This window comes from Myotis daubentonii, chromosome 1 (assembly GCF_963259705.1).
Source record: "Myotis daubentonii chromosome 1, mMyoDau2.1, whole genome shotgun sequence".
Taxonomy (NCBI): Eukaryota; Metazoa; Chordata; class Mammalia; order Chiroptera; family Vespertilionidae; genus Myotis; species Myotis daubentonii.
Window position 1 is genome coordinate 203,784,318 of NC_081840.1, and position 15,921 is coordinate 203,800,238.

At 44.1% G+C, this 15,921-nt stretch overlaps 1 protein-coding gene across 1 annotated transcript in view; it reads left to right on the plus strand.

Moving 5' to 3' along the window:
- The window catches only part of CORIN (corin, serine peptidase), a 217,925-nt gene that overhangs the window by 41,995 nt on the left and 160,009 nt on the right, over positions 1-15,921 (plus strand). The window contains exon 3 of the mRNA XM_059671920.1: positions 8,227-8,427. Coding sequence (XP_059527903.1) covers positions 8,227-8,427 — 201 coding nt within the window. The remainder of the gene's footprint in view (positions 1-8,226; positions 8,428-15,921) is intronic.

Below are 15,921 nucleotides of genomic sequence, written 5' to 3' on the forward strand. Positions count from 1 at the left end.
AATCCTGGCCCTTTGGGTACAGATTCATCAACACAGACTTCTCAAACTTGAGAATATATATATATATATATATATATATATTTTAACTACTACGACCTGAGGTTATACTTAAAATCTAAAGCTTTTTGAAATGGTAGCCAAAGAACTTGTACTCAAAATGTGGTCCATGGATTAGCAGCACCAGCACCACTTGAGAGTCTGTGAAATGCAGAATCGAATCTTGGGCCCCACGCACCCCTGCGGAATTGGCATTCTCACAAGACCCACAGGTGATTTCTGCATGTTCATCCGGTCTTAACCTACTGCAATCTGACCTTCCTCTCTTTTTCTCCTTTTCATACTGGCGACTCTGTCCTTACCAAAGCCACCAATGTCTTTTTATCCAATGTGCTGCATTTGAAACCAATGTGAACAGGACTTTCAAAGGAAGGTCCTTTTTTTAAATATTTTTTCTTTTAATATATTTTTTATTGATTAAGATATTACATATGTGTCCTTGTCCCCACATTACCCTCTACCCCCCCCCCCCCCCGCTCATGCCCTCACCCCCCCGTTGTCCGTGTCCATTGGTTAGGCCTATATGCTTGCATATAAGTCCTTTGGTTGATCTTTCCCCCTTACCCCTACCCTCCCCTACCTTCCCTCCAAGGCCCGACAGTCCAATCAATGCCTCTCCGTCTCTGGATCAGCCCTTGTTCATCAGTTTATGTTGTTCATTATATTCCACAAATGAGTGAGATCCTGTGGTATTTATCCGCTCTCCAGTTCCATCCATGCTGTGGCAAATGGTAAGAGTTCCTTTTTCTTCTTCCTCTTCTTAAAGAATACCTTTCAGCATTTCATATAATGCTGGTTTGGTGGTGATGAACTCCTTTAGCTTTTTCTTATCCGTGAAGCTCTTTATCTGACCTTCTATTCTGAATGATAGCTTTGCTGGATAAAGTAATCTTGGTTGTAGGTTCTTGCTATTCATCACTTTGAATATTTCTTGCCACTCTCTTCTGGCCTGCATGGTTTCTGTTGAGAAATCAGCTGACAGTCGTATGGGTACTCCCTTGTAGGTAACTGACTGTCTTTCTCTTGCTGCTTTTAAGATTCTCTCTTTGTCTTTTGCTCTTGGCATTTTAATTATGATGTGTCTTGGTGTGGTCCTCTTTGGATTCCTTTTGTTTGGGGTTCTCTCCGCTTCCTGGGCTTGTAAGTCCATTTCTTTCACCAGGTAGGGGAAGTTTTCTGTCATTATTTCTTCAAAAAGGTTTTCAATATCTTGCCCTCTCTCTCCTTCTGGTACCCCTATAATTCTGATGTTGGTACGCTTGACGTTGTCCCAGAGGTTCCTTACACTATCTTCATATTTTTGGAATCTCTTTTCTTTTTTCTTTTTCGGTTGGGTATTTTTTGTCTCTTTGTATTTCAAATCTTTGACTTGATTCTTGGGATCCTCTTGTCTGCTGTTGGATCTCTGTAAATTATTCTTTATTTCAGTCAGTGTATGCTTAATTTCTAGTTGGTCCTTTTTCATGTCCTCCATGGTCTCACTATACTTATTGAGGGATTCATTAAATTTATCGGCGGTTTCCATAAAATTCTTGAAAAACCTTATAAACGTGGCCTTGAACTCTATATCCAGTCGTTTTCTTTCCTCCATTTCTGCCATTTGTGACCTGTTTCTTTGTCTCCGCATTTTGGCTGCTTCCCTGTGTTGATAGAGTGGCCCTGCGCGCCAGGTGTCCTGTAGGGCCCAGTAGCTCAGCCTCCCCAGTTACCTGAGGTGGACACTCTTGGTGCACTCTTGGTGCCTTGGTTGTTGTAGGATCACTGGGAGGAATTGACCTCCAGGACAATTGGCTGTGAGAATCAGCTGTGTCTGAAGTGGGAGAACTTCTGTGCTGAAGACACCCTTCTGGGGCAAGACTTGCTTCAGTGGGGCTTTGGTGCTCACTGAGTCTGCTCCCCGAGTGTGTCCCTTATGGATCTGAGGAGTTGCAATCTGGATGGTCCCCCTCTGACCACTGGGTACAGTGGCTCCTGGATCTAAGGAGGTGCTAATTCAGCCTCTGCCTGAGGCCACACAGCAGTAGCCACGAAGAGGCTCAGCTGTGAAGCAATGCAAGCCGCTGTGGGGCCTTGGGCCTTCTCTTGGAAGTTCCGGGTCTGCCTGGCTCGGCTGCAGTTAGGTACATTCACATGCAAAAGCCTCTGCCGCAGCCTGGGTGGGGTGGGGTCTCAGGGAATCAAAGGGCGAAGCAAGCAGCTATGGCTGATTCTCCGCCCAGCTCTAAGGAGTCGCGCGTCTCAGTGCTGTTGTTATTATTATTATTAGCTACAGTCAGCATGGTGTACATTAGATCCCAAGAACTTATAACTGAAAGTTTGTATCCTTTGACCAACATCAAAGATGTAAGAGATGAGAATGAGGCCAGAGAATGTAACCCAAGCATGTGTCCTAGTACAATGGGAGAGAATTGGAAATGTCTGATGAACAGCACTAATGACCACTGCTTCTATCATATTTGGGGGTACCTTCATTTACCCAGTAATTCAAACCTGAAACCGGAAGGGACCTCTGACTCTTTCCCTTATGTTCTCACAGTTCTGCCTTGCAAAGCTTCCTCCCAATTGTTCCCTTTATTCTCATTGCTTTTGTCTCGGGTGGGGCCTTACTTTTCTCTAACTTGGACTATTGCAGTAGCCTTCTAACTGTCCTCTAGACCAGTGATGGCGAACCTTTTGAGCTTGGCGTGTCAGCATTTTGAAAAACCCTAACTTAACTCTGGTGCCATGTCACATAGAGAAATTTTTTGATATTTGCAACCATAGTAAAACAAAGACTTATATTTTTGATATTTATTTTATATATTTAAATGCCATTTAACAAATAAAAATCAACCAAAAAAATGAGTTCGCGTGTCACCTCTGACACGCGTGTCATAGGTTCGCCATCACTGCTCTAGACTTACTCCTTTTAGGCATCAGCTTGCTGCTAGAGTGTTCATTCTAACATTCCACTCTATTTAAGATCCTTCAATAGTTCTCCGTCACAACAAGATCAATTCCAAACCTGTAACAGGAACTGTCCTTTTACAGTCTGGCTTCCACTCCCCTCCTTTCTCTTGCCGGTCCCCTGAGTGCTAGCCATGCTTGCTCTTAGGCTTTTGCATATCTTTTCTACTTTGCTCTATCTAGAAAGTTCTCCATTCCCTATGACCATACCTCACCTCCCTCTTCCCAGCAAATGCTTTGCTCAAACTTAGAAAATCTCTAATCATCTTTTAAGATTCACATCGAGCATCATTCTCCCCTAAGAAACCTTTCCTGACTTCCCAAAATGGAGTGACAGCTACTTGCCTGTTTTTTGTCACCAGATTGTCCTATGCATATCATTCTCAAAGCATTTGCAGCATGGTTTGTATTTTTAGACGACATGGCCGTCTCCCTCAACTAATCTATAAACATCTTGACGATAAGTACCTCTCTCTAGATTTTGTGTTCTCAGCAGAGAGTAAATACAAAGTTTCTGGCACAGAGAAAATGCAAAGTAAATGTGTTACCACATGGCTAGAGATATAAAGACAGGAATTCACTTCAAACTCATGCAATAGGAAGATAAATTTGTTTACATGCATATGGTGGTTGATTTTTTAAAAAATATATTTTATTGATTTTTTAAAGAGAGAAAAGGAGAGGGATAGAGAGTTAGAAACATCGATGAGAGAGAAACATCGATCAGCTGCCTCCTGCACACCCCCTACTGGGGATGTGCCCACAACCAATGCCCTTGACTGGAATCGAACCTGGGACCCTTCAGTCCCCAGGCCGACGCTCTATCCAGTGAGGCAAACAGGTTAGGGCGAAGGTACATATCTTGCCCAAAGTGAGAAGTGTCTGTAGGTGTATGTGTATGTGTTGTGTCCCAACTCAATTCTTGGGTAAGTTACACAACTCTTGCAAACTTCAGTTTCCTTCTCTCTGAAACTCTATGAAGAAGAGTTAATTATAGAATCTACTAGGGGCCCAGTGCACGAATTTGTGTACCTTGAAAGGAACTGTGGGCCGAGAGGCTGCGGTGGGCACAGGGGCAGGTTTTGGCCTATCCTCTGTGCCCCCGCTCGGCCCCTGCTGCCGGCAGCCCCGCTCCTGCCGCTGCCGCTCACACCTGCTGATAGTGCAGAGCAACTGGGGCTGGGGCAATCAGGGCCGGCAGCAGGTGCAAGCGCTGGGCAGGACCACAGCGTGTGGGAGCAAAGAATTTTCAGTAACCACCAGAGGCTTGTCATGATGACAGCAACCAGTGCCTCTCCTTGGTCTGGCACCCCCTCTCACCTGCTCCACCATCCCGCCGTGGCCGACGCCCGCCATGTTCCGCACCCTGCCACCTGCTGCGGATGCCTGCCATGTTTCGTGCGCACCCCCTGGTTGTTCGGTTGTTCCGCTGTTCGGTCTATTTGCATATTAGGGTTTTATATATATAGATTTTGTAGGATTCTTGAGAGGCTGACCTGGGAGATGGCTAAAGTGAGGATACTGAGCGAGGTGCTTGTATTTGTTTCCTGTGGCTGCTATAACAAATGATCACAACCTTGGTAGCTTAAAACAACACAAATTATCCTAGAATCATGGAGGTCAGAAGTCCAAAATAGGTCTCACTGGGCTAACATTAGTGTGTTGGTTGTACTGCATTCCTTCTAGGGGCTCTAGGAGACACTCTGTTCCCTATTTCCCCAGCTTTTCGAGGCTTCCTGCATTCCTTGGCTTGTGGCTCCTTTCTTTCTTCAAAATGAGCAATGGCTCGTTGAATCTTTCTCACGCTGTGGCTCTGGCACACACTACCTCACCTCCCTTCTCTGCTTGTAAGAACCTTGGGCTCACCTGAGTAATCCAGGATAGGTTTTCCACCTCACATTCCTTAATTGACATCTGCAACATCCCTTTTGCCATGTAAGGTATGTAAGGTAACATAGTCACAGGTCCTGAGACTGAGGATGTGGACACCTGGGGCAGCATTATTTTGCCAACAGCGCTCAATCCACTCATTGTAGGTGATCAGTAAAGCTTGGCTATTATTACTGGAATTATAGACGGTTTCTTAAATATTTTTAAATAGAGCTGAAACACTTTTGAGCCATACAGTGTGGCTTTCTATTAATATTTTCGCAGGAAAGAGTCACCATTATTTCACTCCAAAAGTGGGTTAAGTGATTCACTTTTGAAAATTTCCTCAGCCATTTTGCTTTGATGGTCGAAGGAAATGGTATTCATTGGTAGCCCTAAGGAGGACAATTTCACTTTCATCGTGTAGTAGTAACTGGCAGTTACTGAGAACTGACTGTGTGCTGCGAACTATCTCAGGTAGTTACGTACGTATTGACCAGTTTGATTCTCACCACCAGCCCCATAAGGGGGTACTTTCATTTTCCGTATTGTATGTCAGTTGAGAGTGTGTGCACAGTTTCAGGACAGTCAGTGCTAGAGACGGGACCTAAATCCAGGTGGTCAGGCTGTAGAGTCTGGAGTTCTAACCACAGCTCTGTAAAAGTAGGAATGTGGAAAGGGATGGGCAACACTGGAAGAATGAGCACTCTACTTTGAGCTAGTAACTCAGCGTTTTTATAGTTCATCATGTTATAACGAGGGTATTTAGTCTTATTGAGTTCTAATTTTTGTGCTTTTTAAGAAAATGCATAATAGGCAACCAACTGTAAGTTGAGAGTTGGTCAGTTTCTAGAGAACAAAATTGTCTAGTGACTTCAGGTTTTTACATACAGATCCCTTAGGCTGCGGCTTCTTCTTCTTCTTCTTCTTCTTCTCCTCCTTCTCCTCCTTCTCCTTCTCCTTCTCCTTCTCCTTCTCCTTCTCCTTCCCTCCCCCTCCTCCCCCTCCCCCTCCCCTCCTCTTTATCCCCTCCCCTCCTCCTCCCCTCTTCCCCCTCCTCCTCCTCCTTCCCCTCCTCCTCCCCCACCCCTCCTCCCCCTCCCCCTCCTCTTCCTCCTCCTCCCCTCCTCCTCCTCCCCCTCCCCCTCCTCCTTCTCCTTCCTAAGAAAGTCAGTGTTTCAAAGGACATCTGAGAGTAACCAGATATTATTACCAGTCACCAATGTGGTTAGGTAAAAAAGATAAAGGAAAGATTATTACTAAGGCTAGTCATTACAAACAAAACGTTAACAACTGCAGATATTTCATACAGTAAGGATCTCCTTTTAGGTGAATTACTCAGGGACATAACTATGAGGAATTGGCATTATCAACTGGACATCAAGTGTGTTGATAGAGCTGGGTGCTGATCCATCTGGTTAGCATGATAAGTAAATCGACTTTGTAGACATTATGTATTCATTATGGCCACATTGATGAAAACATGTTATGTGAAAAATCTCTTTATACCAAAACAAGAGGAGAAGAGAGCAACTAACAAGTGGATGAAAATAATATTATACCTAATTGATTAGTAAAATTTTCTCTGTATGAATGAAATGCATGTTATGTAGTAATCAAATCTATCACATATTTATTTTGATCCAGAATAAATTCTAAATCATTTTAAAAACAGTTAAAGGAAGTCTTTCATTTCACCTACTGCATTTGATATTTACTCATCATCACACAGACACTTTGGAGGATGTGTTACCTGCACCGCGTGGTTATGATTTAGCTTTTACACTCAATGTTTTATTTAGAATCCTTTGGCAGATGAAGCTGTTGACCTCAGTTAGCCAGAAAACAGCTGCTTTTCTATTTTGATTTGTAGTTAATGTTTACCACGTGTCAAGCACATGTAGAGAAATTTTTTCCATAGACTGATATTAAACATTTTATTTATATTTCTTTTATTTTTAATGGTCCATGAACTGTTTGGAAATGTGAGAACCAATTAGAGCATTCACTGTAAATGTTTTTAGAAAAAAAAAATCTCCCTTGGGTATTTCTCTAATGGATCAATATCACAGTCATTTATTTTAGTAGCATTCTCAACTACAGTCTATATTCTGGAAACAGCTTGTTATCTATTTTAACTGAGTTAAAAATACATGATCTCTTTCAACTTTTTCAAAAGTTCCTGCCTGAAGTCAAAGCTAGGTGGTCCCCAGTGGTCATGTTTGACTCTTTATTTTGTCAATGAATGAATAGGTTAAGAAAATGTCCAGTTGATAATGTTAGTTTAATGACTATTTCTTATTTCTTGTAATTATTAAAATGAAGATAATTTAGTTTCTTCTTTTTTTGTGGGATTTAGAATTTCACTTTTTTAAAAAATATATTTTATTGATTTTTTTTACAGAGAGTTAGGAAGAGGGATAGAGAGTTAGAAACATCGATGAGAGAGAAACATCGATCAGCTGCCTCCTGCACACCCCCTACTAGGGATGTGCCTGCAACCAAGGTACATGCCCTTGTCCAGAATCAAACCCGGGGCCCTTCAGTCCATAGGCCGACGCTCCATCCACTGAGCCAAACCAGTCAGGGCTAGAATTTCACTTTTTTGATATATTTTTTCTATTGGTAAATATATGAGCCCTATTATTTTTAATTTTCTGTGATGCATAGTTCACTGAAATTTAGTGCAAAATGCGAAGAAACCTAAGGAGAAGGCTAAGGAGGCACTACTGTGCCCTTTGGTGGCAGATGGAGATATGGAGAACATGTGTCCTGGGTGCTGAGTAGCATCAAATAATGGGACAAATTGAGAAAGAGAAGGCAGGAAGGAAATACTGTAAGATTCACAACGTTTTGTTGTTGTTTTAAAATATATTTTTATTCATTTCAGAGAGGAAGGGAGAGAGGAGGAGACGAGAGAGAGAGAGAGAGAGAGAGAGATCAATGATGAGAAAGAATTATTGACTGGCTGCCTCCTGCACACAACCTGGGGCATGTGCCCGGACCAGGTGTCGAACTGTGTCCTCCTGGTTCACGGGTCGATGCTCAACCACTGAGCCATGCCGGTGGGTGTCACCACTTTTCATTTATTTGTGGCAAGTCTCAGGTGCAGTAGAATAGCCCTAAGTTCTTTGGGCACCGAAAACCTAGGTAAGGAAGCAATAGTTTCTTCACAGGGTTATGTGTTTTGCAGAAGAGAAACTCTACCGATTAGCTGTGCTAAACATCAGCTTTCCCTTTGTGTTTGCCTGGGTAGAATGTGACTTGGGAAAGTAGCTCTAGAGTTTTCTGCATATGTGCTTAAAAATGAAGCCTTCTAGTAATGTTTTAAGAATATATATTTTTGTCTTTCAGGAACATTACAAAAAGCCTACTTGAAATCAAATGAGAGTGAACCTATAGCTACTGATGGTGAAGTTCAAGTGCCTGATGTTCTTCTTACAAATACAATTTACCCTGAGAGCACTGTGACATCTTCTACGCATCCCAGCCAACACATTCCTGCCTGGACCACGGATGCTTCTCTCCCAGGGGACCAAGGTCACAGGAACACAAGTAAGTCTGAAGGTGCTGAATGCATGTGCTCTTTAATGTCTGTGGAACCCACAGGTGGATTTTTAAGTGTGGCAACAGATGCTCATAAATCACAATCACTTCCTGACCGTACAGGCAAAGCTCCACTCATTTCCCCGGCAAGCCTAGCAGAGCGCGCTGTTAGCTCAGCCGTCCCGGTAGGACATAAGTGAGTCACGAAGATGCGCTGTGCGATTCAACATTTCTGAGGCATGAAAATGTGTTTGCCCCAATATAATGGTACTGATTTTTTCTTGGGGGGGGGTTCACCTCTAAAAGTTTGCGCTTCTATTTTGAAGTTACTTATTTTGAGATGCTTAAATGATGTTACTTATTTTGTTATCCATGCTTTGTAGAAGGGACCCCCGTTCTGCAATAAAACGCCAAGTGATTTAACAGGAGCTACCCGCCCTCTCCTTTGCCTTTGACATGTCCAGGGGTTCTTATTTCCTCGCTCACTCTCCTCCCTCTTTTACTGACTGTGCAATGTACTGGACGTGCTGGTGACTGACAGGTCACCACACCATGAGGAACATGGCATGTGTGGAACTTCTGTTAGAGGGCAGTTGGAGAGATTTGTCAGTTATTCCAGTAAAAGAGCTGGGAGAGGGAGAAGACGGAAAGTGTGGAGATCGGGTCAGTGAGACGGTGACAGACAATGTTCTCTGGAAGGTGACTCTATTCCTCAACACCCCTCAGTTTTTTTGGTCAAGTTACTAAGCTTCCAGTGTGGAAGGGAGTGGATGTCTGTGGAAAGTGCCCTAGAGCTTCTGCTCTGCTCCAGTCAGCGTCGATGAGACAGTCAGCACCGTCTCTGTCAGGACTTGCTCTGCGGTTGTCTTGATTCTTATTTTCTTCCTCCTAAAACAAAGTTATGTGACTGAGAGCGATAGCAGGCCTACTAGCCACCATTATCTTCTTGCTTGTTCCTCCCTCTTTCATGAAAACCCACCACGGGCGATCACAGCTGAGGGCCCGGACAGAGTGTTTATTTTCATTCTGAGCCCGGAGGGGAAGGATGGAGCTGACGCTTGGCTATCACAGTCCATGTTTGCCAGGGTCTGAAGAAAAGCAGGATTATTCCATTTCTCCAAAGAGACAGACTGTTTGGACTCCACTGTTTCACACGGCACCGATAGGCATTAGCTGTTCCTTAGACTCGGTGTTCACCAGTGATTCATACAGGTTTGTATTCATTACCGGACAGTGATACTGCAAACCCGAATTATGCCAAATGTATGTTCCTCCTGAGTTCAATTTCGAGGTTTTTTTAAAAAAATATTTTGGTCATGCCTTTAGCACTTCATTATTCTCAAGGACAGTATTTTTCCATCAGAAGTGCAAAAGTCATTTAAGCAAAAACTCAGTCCAGTTAATGTGGTTGCAATTACAGCCATTGTTATTTTCTTTCGCTAAGTGGATTTGTCTCGATTTTGAAAGCTCCATTATTTGTTGAGATTCCAGTTGAGGTGACAGACACGTACCCTAAAGAGTAAAGAAACATATGGTACTGGTTGCTCAGTTTGGAAGTTTGATGGGAGTCTGTTTGACTCATTCTTTTCTTCCTGTGGCTGGAAGATTGCTTGAGAACATGAATGTAAGTTGACATGTAAAGGAAATCCAGGTAAAATGAGAATGATTAAATGCAGAAAGGCTGAAACCTTTGAATATATGTCATTCTAGGTTGTTAATGTCTTGATTGTTTGAATTGAGCTTTACTGTTAGACTACATGACCCTCAATAGACTGTCTATATTAACTAACATAGTTTATTGCAAGAGATTTGATAGTTTTTCATACATTCCAGCAGTATTGCTACCCTGCTATTCTAGAGTTTTCGGTAGTTTTTAGGACATGTGTGTGTATTTTCTCTGTAGTTCTTATAACTAACTGATGAGGTACACAGGACAGGCAATATGTACCAGTTTTCAAGATATAAAATTAAGGATTAGGGAAATTAAGTTGACGTGTCTGGTATCACTTGTGTAGTAATCAATCGGTAGACATGGAATTAGGATTCAGATCCTAGGTCTCCTAGACCAGTGCTCTTTCAAGTATTGCATGCTTCCTCAGTCAATATCATTGCTTTTTTGCAGCGGCAAGAGCATTACTGAGTACATTTAAAAAATGTATGTATTTTTATTGATTTCAGAGAAGAAGAGAGAGGGAGAGAGAGAGATAGAAATATCAATGATGAGAGAGAATCATTGATCGGCTGCCTCCTGCACAACCCACACTGGGGATCAAACGCACAACCCAGGCATGTGCCCGGACAGGGAGTCAAACCATGACTTCCTGGTTCGTAGGTCGATGCTCAACCACTGAGCCATGCCATCTGGGCACTGAGCAAATTTTAAGCTCCAAGCAAGTAGAAGAGTAGCCTGTTTTGTTTATTGCTGCCTATCCCATGATCAGCAAAAAATAATTGTTGAATGAATAAACTGCCGACATTTCAAAATTGTAGTATCTGATTTATTATCACTTTTTGTTAGTAATGCCTAATCACACTTCTGCACTTGGTATTTATTTAACCAATTCTGTTTAAAGCATCATTTAATGCATTGTGTCTGTATTAACACCTAGCAGAGAATTTGCCTTATTTCTGTTTTCAATCATTCTCTAATGAAAATGTCATTCTAAGTTCCAGGCATATGTAAAAGCTATTTAAATCCATTCAGTCCAAAAATACAGTAGCCAGACATCCTGTCCTTCCCAGATATCTTGGGTAGAAAACCAAGGGAGAACTCCTGGCAAAAGGTATCAGGAAATTCAGGAAATATCCTTTTCTTAAGACATTTCCTTGGGGGGGGGGGGATGGGGAGGTGGAGCTTAATATCATGCCAAAGCATAGAATATTGCAGTTTGTAAAGTTTTAACCACAATTTCCCTAATCCCCCCACTTTGTGCAGCAAAGCTGGGCTTTGTGAATGTGAAATAGGCGTATGTGACATCTGCTACTTCTGGAGTTTCATCAGTTGCATTTGGAAAACCAGTTGTAATATGGAAAGGGAAAAAGACCCATAGGTAGCTTTCATGCTACATTTCAGCAAGGGATTTCCGTAGGTTGCATTCTGTATGTGGGTTTTTATTTTCACGTGATTCCTTATGTATTTTATAAATATTTAAACATAAATTGAATTTTAAGGAAAGAGAAAAGCTCTTTGGCCAACCTAGAGCTTTTGGGTTAAAAATAATATGGCACACAGAAACTGATCAGGAACTAAAGTGACAAGAGTGGGTTAAGGCACTGAAAGGTTAAAGTGTTCTGTTTTAGTAGCCAGCTCCTAGATCTCTTATATCGGATGAAAATACATTATACCCCTCACTTATTTAAAAAATGCTTTTTGAAATAAAGTCAGCATACCATAAAGTTCACCCTTTTAATATATACAATTAAGTATTTAAAAAATATATTCACAGAGCTGTACAACCATGACTGCTCTCTAGATAGAGATATTTTAGAACATATTTATCACTGCAGAAAGAAATGCCATATTCATTACTCCTTCCTTTCCCTTTCCCCTGCTTGGGTCCAAAACGAATCTACTTTTTGTCTCTATGGGTTTGCCATTCTGAACATTTCATGTAAAGGGCATCACATCAGCAAGACGTGGCTTTGTGACTGGCCTCTCCTATCTTTCTTGGTTATGTGCACAGCCTTGCACATGCTCCTGGCCTTCGAAGATCCCAAGGCATGTGTCAGAGCTTTTCAAAGGCCCCTATGGACACCTCATTCCTGTTTTTCCTTTCAAAGCTTTTGTCATTCTCTTATTTCCCACCAGGATTCTTGCTGTGGGAGGTTGTGATGTTAAATAATTGCCACAGATTGTGTTTGATGAGTGCACTCGGGATAGAGCTGTTTGCATAGAGACAGCTCCCAGTCAGGTCAAATAAAGACCAGCCCTGAGAATGAATCCTTTCCAGGGTGCTTCCAGATAGGTTGAATGGTGACGACTCTCTGGGGATGGCTTTTTGGGAGGTTCAAATCCATTCTACCCTCTCCATGGCCTCCTAAGTTGCCAGTTTTCATAGTTACCCTGGTTGCAAGGCCATCACAGAACTGAGGAGAAGGTAAAGGCAGTAAGGCAATTTAAAATGCTACAAAGCTCATAGTTCTTACTGTCATCTAAACATTTTTCTTGAATAGAGAAAAATGCAAGCCTTTGGTTAAATCCCAAAGTTCTAAAAGATTTGATTTTAACATTTTTCCCCAGTATTTTTACTGCTTTTATGGAGGAACATATTTTGGAGGATTTTACCTGCCAGCTTTTTAAATTTCCTACACCATTAGGAGTTGATTTTTCTTCTTTTTATATTGCATAAATATGATTATATTATACTAATGGCCCAATGCACGAAATTCGTGCATGGGGTAGGGGGAGGGCGTGGGAGGGGGTGTTCCTCAGCCCAGCCTGCACCCTCTCCAATCTGGGGCATCCTCTTCAACCTGGGACCCCTCGGGGGATGTCTGACTGGGATCGGGCCTAAACTGGCAGTCAGACATCCTTCTTGCAATCTGGGACTGCTGGCTCCTAACTGCTCACCTGCCTGCCTGCCTGATCGCCCCTAACCACTCCGCCTGCCGGCCTTCTCGCCCCCAACCGCCGCCCCTTGCCGGCCTGATAGCCCTCAACTGCCCCCCTCCCCCACACTCCCTTCCCGCTTGCCTGCCCACCATGCCAGGGTTCTGTGATTAATGCTGTGCAGAGGGAGGCCCTGGCCACCCGGCTGGGGCTCTGGGATCAATGGCAGAGCAGAGGCAGGCGTTTCCCACCTGGCCTGCCCTCGCCATTAATCCCCGCCCACAGTGAGGTCCTTTCCACCTGGCCTGTGCTCTGCGATCAATCACCACCCACAGGGAGGCCCTGCCGGCCCTGCCCACCCTGCTGGGGCTCTGGGATCAATGGCAGAGCAGAGGCAGGCGTTTCCCGCCCGGCCTGGGCCCACCATTAATCCCTGCCCACAGGGGGGCCTTCCCACCAGGCCTGGGCTCCACCATTGATCCCGGCCCACATGGAGGCCCTGGCCACCCGGCTGGGGCTCTGGGATCAATGGCAGAGCAGAGGCAGGCGTTTCCCACCTGGCCTGCGCTCCGCCATTAATCCCTGGAAGTTCGTCCGGAAGGTCTCCCGGTCTAATTAGCATATCACCCTTTTATTAGTATAGATATTAATTTTAAATGGAGATCTTTCCCCCCTTTTTTGTATAAATCACTTTACTCTTTCTCCTTCCTTTGCAGCATATTACCCTATCTGCGTGCACAGTTAACCCATGTTCACAACCTAGTGTTTATGATTTTATAGTTTCCTCCATGTTTATGAAATGTGGGGTTCAGGGAGTGGATCTCCCCCTTGCAGGCTCTTGCCTCATGAAGTTTAAAGAATAAAATTCACGTACTAAAAGGACTTGTTAGTAAAAGTGTGGGAATTTATTGGAAGCAAATACAAACTCCCACGTAGGGAGGGGTTCCCCAGGGGATAACCAACTAAGCCCTTTTTTCTAAGGTTTATAAAGGCCGTAGCTCTTTGTCTCTTCATGCTCCCTTCTAATTGGACCCCTTCCCCACTTTATGACCCGGTGCTTTTCTAACTGGTCACTCTTTTGCAGAGTATCAGCTTCAACATCCAAAACCCACGGTGGTGCCCTCTTTCTCTCCCCCTTATCTTGCAACGTTCCTCTATCTCCTGTGAATATATGTTTTCCTCTTTCCAGCATCTGTCCGCATTTCTCCATCCTCTGTGAAAGTGTTTCCTTCTTCCTGGTACTTTGTGACTTTTCTTCATCCTCTGTGAATGTATGCCTTTGGGCAGCTCTAAACCCTCACCTATGCATTCCTCCCCATGGACCCTCTTTATTCCTAAGACCTGCCTGTTTTATTCTTAGAATTCCTTTCACTTATCCATTTACTGTATATAAAAAGCCAGGGGCCATCACAACCAAAACAACCAAATGGACGACCAAACAGGCTGTGTGGGGCGACCAGGCTGGCAGGGGGGTTAGTGAGGGACAACCAAACGACTGAACAGCAGGCTGCATGGGGCGACCAGGCCAGCAGTGGGGGCAGTGAGGGATGACCAGGCTGGCGGGGATGGGGGGGGCAGTTGGGGGTGACCAGGCTGGCAGAAGGGACAGTTGGGGGTGACCAGGTCAGCAGGAGGGGGCAGTTGGGGGTGACCAGGCTGGCAGGGGGCAGTTGGGGGTGACCAGGCTGGCAGGGGGGCCAGTTGGGGGCGACCAGGCTGGCAGGGGGGCAGTTGGGGGTGACCAGGCTAGCAGGAGGGGGCAGTTAGGGACGACCAGGCCAGTGGGTGGGGGCAGTTGGAGGCAACCAGACCAGTAGGGGAGGCAGTTGGGGTGACCAGGCTGGCGGGGGCAATTGGGGGTGACCAGGCTGGCAGGAGGGGCAGTTGGGGGAAACCAGGCCAGCAGGAGGGGGCAGTTAGGGACGACCAGGCCAGTGTGTGTGGGGCAGTTGGAGGCGATCAGGCCAGCAGGCAGAGGCAGTTAAGGGTGATAGGCCAGCAGGGGGGGAAGTTAGGGGCGACCAGGCTGCCAGGGGGGCCAGTGAGAGGCTATTAGGCAGGCAGGCAGGTGAGTGGCTAGGAGCCAGCGGTCCAGGATTGTGAGAGGGATGTCTGACTGCCGGTTTAGGCCCGATCCCCAATCAGGCCTAAACCGGCAGTTGGACATCCATCGAGGGGTCCCAGATTGGAGAGGGTGCAGGCTGGGCTGAGGGGACCTATCCCCCCCCCCCCACACACACACAAATTTCATGCACCAAGCCTCTGGTACTATTATATATACACATATATGCACATATATGTATACAGAATAACATAAATGCAGAGGTGATTTTGTCATTGTTTTTCAAAAAGCGGGATCTCATTTATTACACATATTTTTCTATCTAATGTTTTCTTGTTCAAGAATACTTCATGTGAATGTGTCTAATTTATTGTTGCAATGACTGAAGAGTAGTCCATGTTGTCATCACACCATAATTTATTTTATTTCAGCTATTCTCCCAATATAAGGTATTCACTTTGTATCTAGTTTGTAGTGTTTATGTGTTTTTTTTTTTGTTGTGTTTTATCAGTGATCTCTCTTTTGAAGCTAAAATGACTTGATCATGGCAGTGAAGCTGTCTAAATAGTAGTGATTTATTATCACTGTACAAAAATGCTCTAAACACCTACCCTGAATTTCCTAAATGCAGAAAGCTTACGCATCAATCTAAAACCTTAAGGTTATTCTTTCTTCCTAGTTTTGTGTTGTCAACATGGCATTTCTATTAGCTTGAAAGTAAGGTCTGCATGAATATGAAGCTAAGAGGAACAGAGCAAGTGTTGTTTTACCTGGATTACTATTCATTAGGCAACTATCCCAGGGAGATTTGGGGAAAGGGTGTCTGGACATTTGAAACCAGGGAAGTCTCCTCTCCATTTTTCCGAATGGAACCCTAAATGCTTTTATTATG